Source organism: Phycodurus eques, chromosome 3 (genome assembly GCF_024500275.1).
Source record: "Phycodurus eques isolate BA_2022a chromosome 3, UOR_Pequ_1.1, whole genome shotgun sequence".
Classification (NCBI taxonomy): domain Eukaryota; kingdom Metazoa; phylum Chordata; class Actinopteri; order Syngnathiformes; family Syngnathidae; genus Phycodurus; species Phycodurus eques.
Window position 1 is genome coordinate 1,870,251 of NC_084527.1, and position 14,482 is coordinate 1,884,732.

General features: G+C 43.0%; 1 protein-coding gene across 1 annotated transcript in view; it reads right to left on the reverse strand.

Moving 5' to 3' along the window:
- Positions 1-13,908, reverse strand: part of si:dkeyp-14d3.1 (transmembrane protein 132C) — a 127,936-nt gene extending 114,028 nt beyond the window's left edge. The window contains exon 1 of the mRNA XM_061671368.1: positions 13,540-13,908. Within this exon, the coding sequence (XP_061527352.1) occupies positions 13,540-13,585 (46 nt within the window). The 5' untranslated portion in view covers positions 13,586-13,908. The remainder of the gene's footprint in view (positions 1-13,539) is intronic.
- Positions 13,909-14,482: the final 574 nt, after the last annotated feature.

Below are 14,482 nucleotides of genomic sequence, written 5' to 3' on the forward strand. Positions count from 1 at the left end.
TTCTCTACATCCCAAATGTGTTTGACGCTTTTAGCCACTTCTCACTTCAGTCGAGCCATTTTACCACGCTGTGCACGTTTTTTGGGGGCGCATATCAGGTTAACAATCCTTGATCTTCAACCACAATAGGATTACACCCTCGATTTTTATTTTTTTATTTTTTTTTTTATGCTAATGACTTCCACTGTCGTGGATGCTGCAGCAAGTAAAATAAAAAAAAGAAAGAAAGATGCATAGTGAAATTATAACATGGGATCTTGCATGGATAATTTTTTTTTTATGCTAATGACTTCCACTGTCGTGGATGCTGCAGCAAGTAAAATTATCCATGCAAGATCCCATGTTATAATTTCACTATGCATCTTTCTTTCTTTTTTTGGGCCTGACTTGTACATCTACTTGACTAACATGCTAACAATATCACTAAACCTGATATTTCTTGTACTGTGTCAGTCTGTGAATAAAACTTACTACTTTATTGTATATTGGAATACAGATAGTGCCAAAATAAATTTCAAAAGTGAAATAATAAAAAAAAAAAAAACAAAGCTCAATTATTTGTCACTCGAACCTATTCAAAGAGGGGCTTTTCGAAAACCCGATTCGTTTGAAAGAGTTATGAATCAGTCTATGTGTATGTATGGTTAATCATTGAAACCTTGCATATTATATCATGAATACACAGGGCCAGTAACGATTCTGAGAGGCTCGTAGGGCCACCACTCAAAAGGGTTTCACGTCAGACCCTGAAGCATCAGGTAGACTTACTTAGGCCAGCTCTTGGGAACTACATGGCGATATGTAGAGCTGAAACGGGACCAGTGGAGCAAAAAGCAAAGTAAGTCAACATCCAACTATAGAGGACGCCAGGGAAAGAAGGGCCATGTTCCTCCTTCCCACTTGGAAAAGAATATCGGTGGACGCAGTGGAACTGCTGTCCGCGTGGGCTGGCTGGTCAGTTTCCGCTCCATCAAACATGTCAAGACTTCCAAGAGGAAAGGCTCGGAAAGTTTTGTAAATGTGATCACTTTAAGGTGTATCGAGAAAACAGCACACATGTTTCTACCATTACTGAATTTTCTTCACTTTTCAATGATCATCAAAGTTCCTAGATTGTCTAAATGTAATTTACTGAACAAACAATTACACTCCATTTGTCATGACAGCCAAAGTCGACAGTCTTAAACATGACTGATGAGGGAAAGTTCTCTCGTCCCATTGAATCACCTGCATCATATTTCGCACCGTGTTCAATTAATAAGGGCTATTGAATTTCTGACCGTGCGTCAAGAATAATAAATACAGTATTTCCTTCAGGTATCATTTGGGCATGATTTATGCTTTTGAGTAGCTGAGAAATTCAAGAAAAGAGGAGTGGGAAAAAATCAATACACGACACAGTATGGTATTACTCCTTGCCAGCCTCCATTGAAAAAGAATCGTTCAGGCCAATAGAAGTCTGTGGAGTCCGCCTGGCTGATGAGTACAAGGTATCGAGGGGGAAGGTAACACCACAATGAGGAGTTTTGAAAGGAGAACGTGCTTCCTAATCTCTGACAGGAGCACAATTAAATGTGCACTTATTGCCCCTGATTAACGTTCAGCTGTGTGTGCGCCTGGCGCGTGGGTCTTGGCAGGCTACGAAGGAAACTAGAGGGGATGTTTGTTGCCTTTCCCCTAATGGATGGCCACATTTAAGATTCTAAGAGCTAATAAAGAGTAATGGGTCTTTGCCTTCTCATGGGAGGAGGAAGAGCTATTTTGAGTTCATGAGAGAAAGCGTCATCTCGGGGATTAAAGCGCATCGACCAAAGACGGGTAAATACTGCAACGCGGAGCCACTGGCCTATTTGGAGGGAGCTGGAGGAAAAAAGAGGAACCGGGAAATTGCATCACTGTCCGTGGCATTAAGGCTTTTCTCCAGGTGCTGTGATATGTCTGGAACGGCGTGATCGCAACAGCGGACGGCAGAGCCCAGAGCGTCCTGCGAACAACGCATCCTTTGAGCCATCCTGTGCACATGGCTGTGGGCCAAAGGTGCTGAATGTATTCGGCCTGCGTGCTCGAGACAAGCAAATATCTGTGTACCCATCCGTGTTCCTGCAGATAGATCAGACTCTAAAACCTAAAGTGTGCCCGGGAATTCATCTCTACGTCCCCTGGCGCGGTCGTTGACGTTCTTTGGATCATCACGATGACGAGTGGCGTTTGCAAGACGTCATCTGGCCTCTTTGTGAGTGAACTTTAACATCGAGCGAGCTGCGATACGAAAGCACGCGGACACAAATCCCACTCGGTTAGGTTCAAGAATATTCGACAAGTACTAAATAAATAGGTTTATAGGGGAGGGGCACATCACTTTAGGTCAGTATGTCACGTAAAGATCAACATTATTTTGGTGTCATTTTGTAATGGTCTGTAAGAATCACCTCAATAGTTCAGCACCGTGAGGGGCAATTTTGTTGAAACTGTGCCCAATCAGAACTGCTGATGCAGACAACAAACTTCTGGCAATGGCAACATGGGGCACATATAGACAGACAATCATTTAGACTCTCATTCACACCTACGGACGATTTAGTCTTCAATTAACCTAACGTGCATGTTTTTGGAATGTGGGGTGGGGGGGGGGAACCAGAATACCTGGAGAAACCCCTCGGGAGCACAAGAACGTGCAAGCTCCACGGAGCAAGGCCGGCGCCTGGATTCGAACCCGCGACCTGTGAACTGTGAGGCGGAAGTGCTAGCCAGTCGCACCGTGCCCCTTTAACACATTTCGACAAATCTGAGGATATGGAAAAAAAACTTTCTTTTGGTTATTAAGGTCTTTCATCAAAGCTGCTCTGTCATGGAATTCTTGTGTAAACCTTCCACAATCTCTGTGATCGTGTTATTTTGTATTGTCTATTTGTTGTTTGCACAGAATAATGTCACAGCAAAGCCTTTGACAGCAGATGCTAACTTCCAAAATCAGTATTCTATTCCTACTGATGAAAGATCCAAAGATAGTAAAGCAAAGAGAGAGAAGTGCTTCTTATTGAGATGAAATCGGAGAGAAAAGTGGGGAGGTTTCACACAACGGTGGCAAATAAAAACATCTCCAGCCCGCACTGCGGGACACAACGAGTTTCACTTTCTTCCAGTCCAGCTGCCAAGAGGAACTTTCATTCTGTGATTGACGGCTTACTATCCAGCTTCATTCGTTCGTAGGAATCTCCGGAAAAGAAAAGCTTTTTAATGTGTTGGGGGGATGGATGATGATGATGATGATGATGATGATGATGATCATTTCATGCTACTCTGCAGGAAGAATCGAAACCCTCCCTCCGAGTTAATTCTCAGCAGGCCTAAAGCTACTACAACACGATTTTTCCAGGAAAAAACTAACGTGAGGTTGAAAAACAAGATGCGTTATCAATACTCTGATGCGTCCTAGTGAATCTCTTGATGTGCAAATAAGACACGGGGGTGAGAGCTACCCGTGTTCAATTATCCCTCGTGGCTAATGCACCTAACTTACTCTTATCGTGGAGATACGACACTTCAGGCTCGGAGGTTTTCTTTGAAAACTACTCTCCGCCAGACCATCACTCATTGCTCTATTATATGCAAATCCACAGCTGAAGAAGATATACCATTTGGAATATAAATTTTGGAGGAGAAACAGTTCAAGTCCATGTGCTGTGCCGTAATCTTGTTTTCTCTCTGACAAGCACAAACTGCCAGCCTTCTGAGCTACGTCTCCCAATATTGCGCACACTCCATCATTTCTTTGCTTTGGGGAAACAGTCAATATTACGGCGTGACAGCATGTTATCGTTTATCCCTTATCGTCATTTTATTGTGCCAGTGGAGTCATTCATCCCAGGTTAAAGTAGTTCCCGGTGTAAAATATGTCTCTCTGTATAGCTTTGACACAGCTGCTTTATAAATTAGACAGAGGATTGGAAATTGTGCTAAGAAAATGCAGTTGCACAAACTGCACTGCCAAAAACTGTATGCCTACAGTTTGCACAGGAAGATGCCCATCTCTTTTTCTTTTTTCTTTTTTTTTTTAATTACTGCGATGGCATTTGGAAAATGTAGCATCCTCCATGTCTTCCTTGTTACTATCGTTATTTTATTGAATTTCACTACACTAATAATCTGTAAACTCATGGCAGCAAACGAATCTGGTGGCCCAGACTGTAAATGAACGTATATTAAAGTACTCTTCACTGTGCGAGAAGCTAACAGTGTATTGTGTGATACAGCAACGAGCGCATAAACATTTGGCTGAGCAAGCAATTAAATGACATACATCAATTTAAAGACTGACAAGCAAGTGGATATCATTGCTGCAGTAAATAAAGAAAATCTGAAGTATTTATCAAAATGAACTTCTGAAGATGTATCTCGAGTTAATAAATCATTTTGTAGTTGCCATCATGAATGTAATTTACACCAAACAAAAATAGAAATGCAACACTTGTTTTCGCTGCCATTTTTCACGAGCTGGACTCAAAGATCTAAAACTTTTTCTCCAGACACAAAAGGCCGTTTTCCTCAAATATTCTTCACAAAGCTGTCTAAATCTGGGTTAGTGAGCATTTCTCCTTTGTCGAGAATCCATCCCACCTCCCAGATGTGGCATATATCAAGATGCTGATTGGTCGGCAGGATTATTGCACAGTAAAAGGCCACTCTGAAATGAGCAGTTTCTCTTTGTTGTGGGGGTCTGGGAGGTCGGAAAAACAGCCAGTATCTGGTGTGACCACCATTTGCCTCATGCAGTGGAACACAACTTGATCGTGGCCTGTGGAATGTTGCTCCACTCGTCTTCAGTGGCTGTGCGAAGTTGCTGGATATTGGCAGGAACTCAAGTCGGTTATGTCCAGTTATTTGCAGAAAAACACACACTGAACTGTTGTAGAACTCATTCATTCATTCATTCATCTTCCGTTCCGCTTATCCTCACACGGGTCGCGGGCGTGCTGGAGCCTATCCCAGCTATCTTCGGGCGAGAGGCGGGGTACACCCTGAACTGGTCGCCAGCCAATCGCAGCTATTGTACAACTGTACTGTTTTACTGTACTGTATTTTCAAGGGCACAGCAATATTTGAGGATGTACGCAAGCGTCCCAAATGCTATTTTTTGTTTTGGGATCATAGTTTGTGGTATATTTATGGTTTAATGAGGCAGTTATAGTCACTTTTAGGGGACCGTCAATTACTCAAGGAATTTTAATTTTGGCAATCCTCGTTTTTCATTGTTCAGTCAACTTTGTGCCGTGCAAAAGTGCCACGTGGCGCAAAACAGCCCAAAAGCGTGACGCTACCACCGCCCTGCTTCACAGTTGGGAAAGTGTTCTTGGATTTAAAGGAATCGCTTTGACTCGTCTAAAATTCTTGTCCTCTCAGCCCACGGCGCTGTAAAACATCAACAGTGATGCTGCTGTTCCATCAGTTTCCAGCACAATAGCGCCTCAGTGGTTCGTAGGGTGTCCATGAACATCCATTTATCTTTCCCCCCCCCCCCGATACCGCTGGTCCTCATTAGGGTCGCAGCTAAGTGGAGCCAATCCAAGATGACTTCACGGCATGGAGTGGTTGCCAGTAGGGCGTCTATTGTCAGTTTAGACAACTACCCTAAGAAACATGTTTATGAAATGTGTGAAGAAGCCGCAGTACCTGGAGAAAACACGCAAACAACATGAAAACAAGCTTAAGGTCTTCACCAATTTCCTGTCATCTGAGAGTTCAAATGCGAGATCTTGGAAAAGTGGCGACACATCCAAATAACTCCTAAATTGTTTAAACTGATGTACGGAATCATCTACGCAGTAAAAAAAAGTACGTTCTTTTCAATCTGTTTCTGAAACTGTATTAGGGCGAGGTCAATCCAGTGTTCACTGTCGACGATGAACTATTTCAATTGGAGTTGAGTTTACAATCTAATCCAGTCATGTGTTTGAGAGATTGCAATCAAAAAGGTTTCGAGGGTTTATTTTTAAAAAGCCAAACTCATTTCTCCAGAGATAGACATGACCTTTAAATATTACTGTAGTTATCTTGCGTTTTGTGACTGACCAGGTTATGAGTAACAGATCAGTGTTTGTGGATCCTACTTTTGTCTTACATTTCTACTCTGATGTCAACTAATGCGTTCATTCTGGCGGACATCAGTCATTTGTGTGCAGCGTGACACATTCAGGGAGGACGTACTATGATGAGGTGAGGGCAAGCTATTTTCGAGTAATCTGTTGCTGATACATACTCAAACTCCGCATCGGTGAAAGAAAATTGGCTTTTAAAGAGTTCCGCTCACCGTCAAGTTACCTGGTATCTGACCCATACCAAGTTTCCCCTCATCTCAAGAGTCATAAACTCAGTTTAGATATTTCTGGAATTGCCGGCATGTCTGCATAGAGCATATTTCCAGGCTTCCCGACAGGTCAGATTAAGAAGTTTTTAAATAAACCCCACTTGCTCCCATCTGCGAAAAGACTCGATAAGTACAGCAACTGACAAGCTTAGCAATTTTATATGTCCTTTATCCTTTTCTCTGCTCTCTGTCCTTGGCATGGTTATTGCTAAAAAGATCCATGCCTACTTAGCACTGTTGCCCCTCTGTCAAAGCAATATACATCATGCTTGTGTTAATCCCAGAAAGCCTGTAGAAAATATCATTTGTTAAAGAAGTCGAGCATGTGGACAGTCTAAGCTGGCAAAAACGCTTCAGTTCCTTCACTCTTCCAGGCTAAATTAGCCTTACTAAATAAAATGTGCAATTATGGAGCACGAGTAGATTACACCAGTCTGAATTTCAGAAGTTGCCACAGTGGCTAACGATTACAAGTCCTCCACTCCACGATTCTGCCTTCTCTGCGAATGAGCAGAACCCGCATGAAGAGAGAGGCCAATACGAATCACGAGCAGCTCGCCGGGCCAAAGAATCACTTTTAGCTTGCTTCACTCGCACTTTCTGTATCTCGTGCTTGGGAACAGTCCGCATGTCCTCTGAGAAAACCACGTCAAGCTCTGCTTTATTATTGCCAAAAGATCTGCTCCGGCAGTGTTTAAGGCTGACAGGAGATATTCAATCTAGGGCCTTGTGTGCAAGACACGCTATATGTACGCTATGTGTTATTAGGCGTCTCTACAGGAGCAAATGTTGAGCTTTTAATGGATGCCGAGGTAACCTGAACCTGCCTGCTGTGGCCCACTAAAATTCAACTCATCACCTATATTTCATTTGATAACTTGTCTTCAAAGTGTATAAAACCGTGGTTTATCTCATTACGCTTCCTCCTTTTTTTCATCTTAAGTCACCAATCTTTATTTCTCTGTGTGTCGCTTCCGTTCGGCTTGTTGCGACTATCCAATTTGTGAGCGTTATTAAAGCCTCCGGGGATAGCGGGAGGGGATCGGCATGAGACGATATTGGGTCGGAACAAGCGGTGACCAGATGCGCGGCCTGCCAACGCAACCCCCCCGCTGGCCTGGATGGCACCACTGAGCGCCAAAGTGCCACCGAGTCATGCTTCAAACGCTGACAATAACGAATCTATCTGTGATCTATGAATCTGAATCCAAGTGCCGCTCATCGTCAACTCCGTGTGCTTCAGCCTGAGAGTCTCTGGGAAGCTCGAATGCCAAAAATGAAAAGTTCAATGGAGCTGAACACGGCATGCGACCAATGCAGTGCACGAGAAATTCCCTCTAAAATTGCGATGCAGTCCATGAGCCAAAGAAAATATTTCATCAATGAAAACAAAATGATAATAAAAAACAATAATGTAACAATCACAGCACATCAAAGTGCCCCCTCATCTCCGACACAAATATGACCTCTAGAAAGAAAGTTGTGAGCACCCCCTGCCCGCTTACCGAAGTTTCGAGCAGCATCAGGATGACATCGGAGCGATGCCATTGGATGCGTGGGGGCGGGTGCTTTGAATGATTGCCACGTAGACATGAAACCAACAATTAGCAACATTATCAGTATTATCACAACAGAAATAATCAATAGAAAAACAGATACAGGCAAATCTGAACAAACGTTATTTTGGGCGTCCAATCCCCGGCCCCGCCTGTGCGGAGTTTGCATGTTCTCCCCGTGCCTGCGTGGCTTTTCTCCGGGCACTCCGCTTTCCTCCCACCCCACAAAAAAAATACATGCGTGGTAGGTTGATTGAAGACTCTAAATTGCCCGTAGGTGTGAATGTGAGTTGCGAATGGTTGTTTGTTTGTATGTGCCATGCGATTGGCTGGCAACCAGTTCAGGGTGTACCCCGCCTCCTGCCCGATGATAGCTGGGATTGGCTCCGGCGCCCCCGCGACCCGCGTGAGGAGAAGCGGCTCAGATAATGGGTGGATGGATGAATTTAGATTTTTTTAATTTGTGTTTATTTCTTTATTTTGCTGTTGCACGTGCCAATAAATACATTCACGCGGACTGTGTGACAGTGTGAAAAGGCAGCTCATTAAATTCGAGCCACTCCTGCCAGGCTAACTTGCAGCGACGACAGTCCGAGGTGGGCATTACCGTCGCACTGGTTATCGTCTCGAGGCTAATTCGGGACACGTGCATACAATACACTTGCGTTCCAATTACACCAATCCAAATGCGTTCATATTTTAGGTGATGAAAATCAACATAGAAGGTTAATTGATCAAGCAAGATGTTATATTTATATTATATTATATTTATAGACTTCTTGATTGACAACTTGTTTACATCCAAGAGAGTTAACCGGTTAATCCACAGTATGCAGAACGCGACGTGACCAAACGCGGAAAACGGGATCGCTAACTTCCTGTGTATGCTATGCTAATGAGCATGACTGATTCAATTTATCCAGAATAACCTTGTTATTGTGTTGACATTGTCGTTGAGGTCAATTGATTCATCTTCAGACGAAAGTATGGGCAAGTTTTTTTTGTTTTGTTTGTTTCTTTAACTATTAAAATAAATTTAAAAAAAAAAAAAAAAGGAAAACAACAAAAATGGATAGATGGTTAGATATAATAAAGCACACTGTATTTTTCAAATCCAAAATTTCAAATCCAAATTCTGCTGCATTAGCGCAGCCTTTTGAATAACAAAGAGGCCCACAAACAATGTTTTAACATGCTCTCGACAAGCTAGCAGCCACGCCGCAAAGAAATCAATAGGCCTTGACAATATGTACTTGTCACTTCATTGGCTCTCGTGCCTCTGATAGACCGCGACAGCCCTGCACACATCCAAGTGCTCGCTTCTCTCAGATGGTGAAACTCGCAAGCGTTTTGTCCAGCCAGATGTCTGGCATCACTCAAGTGCAGACTCTGTAGTGAATTAGAGGAGAAGATGCATTTTTTTTTTCTTTTTTTTTTTTTTTTTTTTTGCTGCAAGGAGGGAAAATGACACCACAACATTGTGACCCTTGCACAATATAACCACATCATCCATCCATCCATCCATTTTCTATACTGTGTATCCTTATTAGGGTCGCGGGTGAGCTGGGGCTCGCAGCCGCCGACTTTGTGCCACAGTCAACAATGTTTATTATTGTGGTTATTATTTTTAATGGTATAAAACTGCGTTGTATCAGGCAGGAGGGTTGTGTCTGATATTTTGTTTGTTACTATACTACTATATTTCTTGTATTTCTGTTCTCCTAACAGCCTGTGAGGGGAAATAACTGAGTGCATTCCTTTTGTTTGAGTAGGAATATAAATGCAGCTTATGTTTTGTGTTGTCATGCCTGACAACAATTTACTTTTGTTGTAAATAACAAAAACTTACTTTTTGGTCTCGTTTGATTTGTTGTATTTGGTTTGCTCTCTAGCTAGGTAGGATTAAAAAAAAATAATAATAATAAATAAATAAAAATAAAAAAATAAAAAGATTTCAAACAAAAATGACTGCATGAAAAAATGCTGCAATCTGACAATAAGCATAGTGTGCAATCTACAGGATCCCCAGTGCATTATAACTTAACGCCGTTAAGAAGTGACTTTTATTACCAAATGCGCATGCAGTAAACAAGACAAAAAAAGAGGAACCAAATAATTTTATAATAAAATGTTTGTCTTTTTTCAGCATTATTAGTAGCATCGGGCAAATGCAAATGATAATCGAAATGAAGCGGAGTTAACACTTTAAAGTAATGCCACCTGTTTGCTTAGTTTCTCAACAAATTATGTGCCACATCCGATATTTAGAATTGTTTTTGTCTTGTGTATGCGTGCGCACCATAAAGGTTGGCTTTTGCAGATCCAGCCGTTAGTTATGGTTCGTTTGTTGATGAGATCATTGGACCTTGATGAAGGATGGCACTCGGACAGAAGGGTACGCATCCCGGCACCTATTGGACAAAAGCCTCTTCAAGTTAAAAAAGAGTTTGCGCCAGAACTGTAAAGGAACCTAATATATGGAGTGCGATATAGTTCACATGGTTGGTCATACGTTGTGCAAACGACACAAGGCTAAAGAGGGAGTAAGTAGGGTGGAGCCAGAGGAAATGCTCCCTCTTGGAAGATTTGTCAAGTCGGGACAGACACTGCAGCACCCAATCAATACAGTTCCGATGAAATAAAGTTAGTTCAGGTTAGCGTGCACACGCTGGGGTGCAAAGGTGGGGTACTGCATCAGCCATAACGCTTGTAATTGGCTAATTCATTCAATAAAGAAAATAAATGCAGCACGCTAGAGTGCAGTGCTCAAAATCTATTCACGTGTCCGTGTGGCGGTTTGTGGCATCCTGGAAATGTGAAAATGTTGGGCAGTAAAAGCAAATGCAACCATACGCAGACTTTCAATCAAATGTTAGTCTGTTGAGAATTACAATGTTCTTGCAAGATGATTTGTAATTTTTTTTTTTCCAGCACGGTCCGTGAGCAGTCGGCTGCCTTTTCCTCTCCCGTGCCAAGTCGAATCGGGCTGTGACCTCGTGCGCAGATTTATCGGGAGGGTTTCTCTTAAGACACAACTAGTCCCTGATGAGTGTGCGCACGCCATAATTTCAATCACCCTCACTCCTCTATTAAAAAAAAATTAAAAAAAAAAAAAAAAACATATGACATACGTTAATAACCACAACACACACGATTATTTCCCTAATTTCCTCCCCCTTTGAAATGTGATTCAATTGGATTGGAAGTCACGGCTGTAATAATGACCCAATTACCATTGGGCCAATGGACTTTGAAATGATGACGTATGAATCGACAGAAGAAAAAACAACTTCACTGGTCTCCGTGAATGCAAAGCAACAATGTCGGCTTCCCACTCCCGCTTGAAGGATAATGACAGTACACGAGCTCGCGCTAAGTGTCCACCCACTCAAAATCATTAAGGCGACGCGTGCAGTTGGACATTTCACGTGCGCGGGTGGCGGTGGCTCGTCCACAATCGCTGGCTTCGGCAAATCCAAGTTCCAGACATCATTGAGCCGTATTGTCACTCTTGAGACGGCGACGACCGCTGCGGTGCCCTCGAGCAAGACACCCGCGCATCCCCATCACTCTGACTTCCTGCCTTATTGCACGTTTGCGTGACAACTAAAGGCTTCTTCTAAATCCCACGGCACACTGCAGCCCAAACATCTTTACAGCACCATTGCCATTCTTTTCTCTCTGAATGAGGATTCACTGCAAACAACACCCCTGGGCTGCCAAACTGAATGCAACATCTCATGGCCTCCCTTCACAAGTCTCTGGTGCCACATACTGAAGTGCATAAAACACCCTGCAAGACAATCTTGCCGAGAACAAAAAACGCTCGACGCGGGTAGAACGCGAGATGACAACCTTAAACATCTTGATAAGGCAACTAGCTGGTACGTTTCCCATCTGATGGATGCAGTAAAGATGACCAGTGAAAACTGATTTGTGTGTTGTTAAGAAGTGTCTTCTGTTAGCATTTTGTTCAACTGTTTTGTCAAAAAAAATCAAATCAAACATAATTTTACATCAACTACTTCATCATTTGTCATATGTTGTTTTCTCAACGGAGGCCGGGGTAGTTCCACGGAAGAGGTACAAGCCCGCTTAGGTGGCAACCGGGGATAAAAACCTTGCATGGAGAGAACCCTGCGGCTCCATAAACCGCTGGTGTCTTCTGGAAAATCCTAAAGGATAAGCCGCGTCCAGATGTGCACTGAGTACTTACGGATGTCGAATGACGGATATGCTTTCTTGATCCCCTTCCGGATCTGGTTAAGCTTATGGATAAGACGAAGTGACACGAGATTGGATATTCCTCTGAGGAATGCCACCAAGTCTCACTAGAACCTCATTTTATTAAATAGAAGAGATGAATGATTTCAAAAAATATATATATATGTTGTTGTTTTTTTGTTGTTTTTTAAATCTTCCAGTGTTTTCAAAAACGGAAAAGGACAAGTCCCGTTCGACTGTGCAACGTTTTCACATTCACCGCAACGTTTTTCCAAAACAAAGGGTCAAAGTTGAACGACAAAACCAGACGGACGATCGCACTCCCGAATTGCTGCTTGATGCATTTTTCGATTTTCCGTGCATGGATTTGATGCTCGAGCGCCCGGGACAACGTTCTCAATTGTCATCAGCATCTCGTGGGAAGTGGTGCCGCGCAGCTTTCGGGCACAACACGCCAATTAGGATCATACTTCGCGGTTACTGAGGAGGCCTCGGACTACGGCGAACGTCATTAATCAACGCGTCGTACCGCGGCCGTCAAATCAAAGTCTTCAACCGTGACGACGGAAATATTCTCGAGGTGGATGCAGACATCGGACATGTTAGATGCGCCGAGGCTCTTTAGCGCTGATCAGATGGAAATCTGAAGGTAATAAAGCGGAACTTTGTTTTTGGCTGGTAAGGTGAATAAGTGTTCAAGCGTTTGCACATGCGAATCAGAGACTCGTTCAGGCAGAAAACAATAAAAAATACAAAAACTGAAAGTTGTTAACATGTAAAAATAATCGCAATGTTGAACAATGCATACGTTATGTTTAAATGCGGGACGACAGGACTTCATTTGGCCTCGGATCCGCTTCCGGTTCCGGCCTGTCTGAAACCGATTGATCGGTGGTCATGAAACTGGCATTTGCAAAGTCAGCAAGAGCTGGACTGGGACAAACCCCAACATGAATATTCTTTTTTTTTTTTTTTTTTTTTTTTTTTTCCCCCCCTCATTCATTGACTTCATTTCAGTTGAAGGTCTCCCAACCTGGAAGTCTCTGTAACGTTTTCCGCCCAAAAGTCATTGCATCTTGCACTAATAAGCCTTTAACGCTAACATGAGAAGCGCAGTCAGATTGAAATATTCAGGAGATGGATGTTATGTATACTAGTTCCGGAGCTTTTTTTGGGGTGGGGGGGGGGCAGACTGGTGCCAATCTGCTGTGATTTGATGTTGCATCACATTACATTTGGGGGGGGGGGGGGGTGCAAAGATCAAATGTCACATTCACTCCCATTTATTCCTCGTTTCTTAAGCAAATTTTAGATGTCAAAGCGTAGCAAAAGACAATTGGGGGGAGAAAAGAATTTAAAAAAAAAAAAAAAAAAAAAGCTTGAAAATGTTCTTACCTCTGAAAAGTGACACCACAGACAGAAGCAGAAGGATATGCAACATGTTTCTTGGAGTGATATGAGGGGAAGTCACCCCGAAATCAAAAGGAGGCAAAATGTCTTCATTCAAAGTCCAAAAGTGGAATTGCTGAATCCTCTTTTCAAAGAGGAAAAGACAACACGACGCAAACTCCTTCCGGTTACAAACAAATGTTAAACAAAACGGTCTAAAATCAACTTAGAAGAGGTGCCTTTGTTGTCGGGCTGCGTGTCGTCCTCTTTGACTCGAAGATGAAGAAAGGGAAACCGGGCGCACGTTTCAATCATGTTCGTTCAAGAAAATGGATTGGATTGGATGTCTGTAAAAATCCCGCTGAAGAAGCATCAAGAAGGTAAGGAACGAAATGTGTTGAATGGCGTCTCCTCAAAGCATCTCTTTGTCTTTTGCGTGCGCGAAGCTTCCTAAAGTTGCCCGCAGGAAAGGAAAAAAAAAAAAAGAATAAATAAAAATGCACACGCACACAAAACCAAAAAAAAGATTTATATAGTCCGATGAGCACACATCAAACGGCGGCCATGCAAGCGTTCATCCAGTCCGGATGAGAACTCCAGCTGCTCCCTTTGCAGCCGATGAATTGCAAAACTGCAGCTTGCAGCCCACTGTGGCATCAGGTGCCTCAAATAGTCTGCGAAAGTCCGACCGTCGGGCGGGTTATCGGTTGCAGCCCCCCGAAACGCGTCGGAAAAGCCGACGGCGGTGGCAGCAAGTTGGACTGGAAAAACAACACGAACGAACACTCGCGTCAGGTCGTCAGTGCAACAACGATGCGTTCGCGCATGTCATTCCAAAAAATACCATGTTGGACACACGCACACATGAAATCAGTGTCCCTATTTGCAGTTTTGGATGAGGACCCCCTTTCTTTCTTTCTTTCTTTCTTTCTTTCTTTCTTTCTTTCTG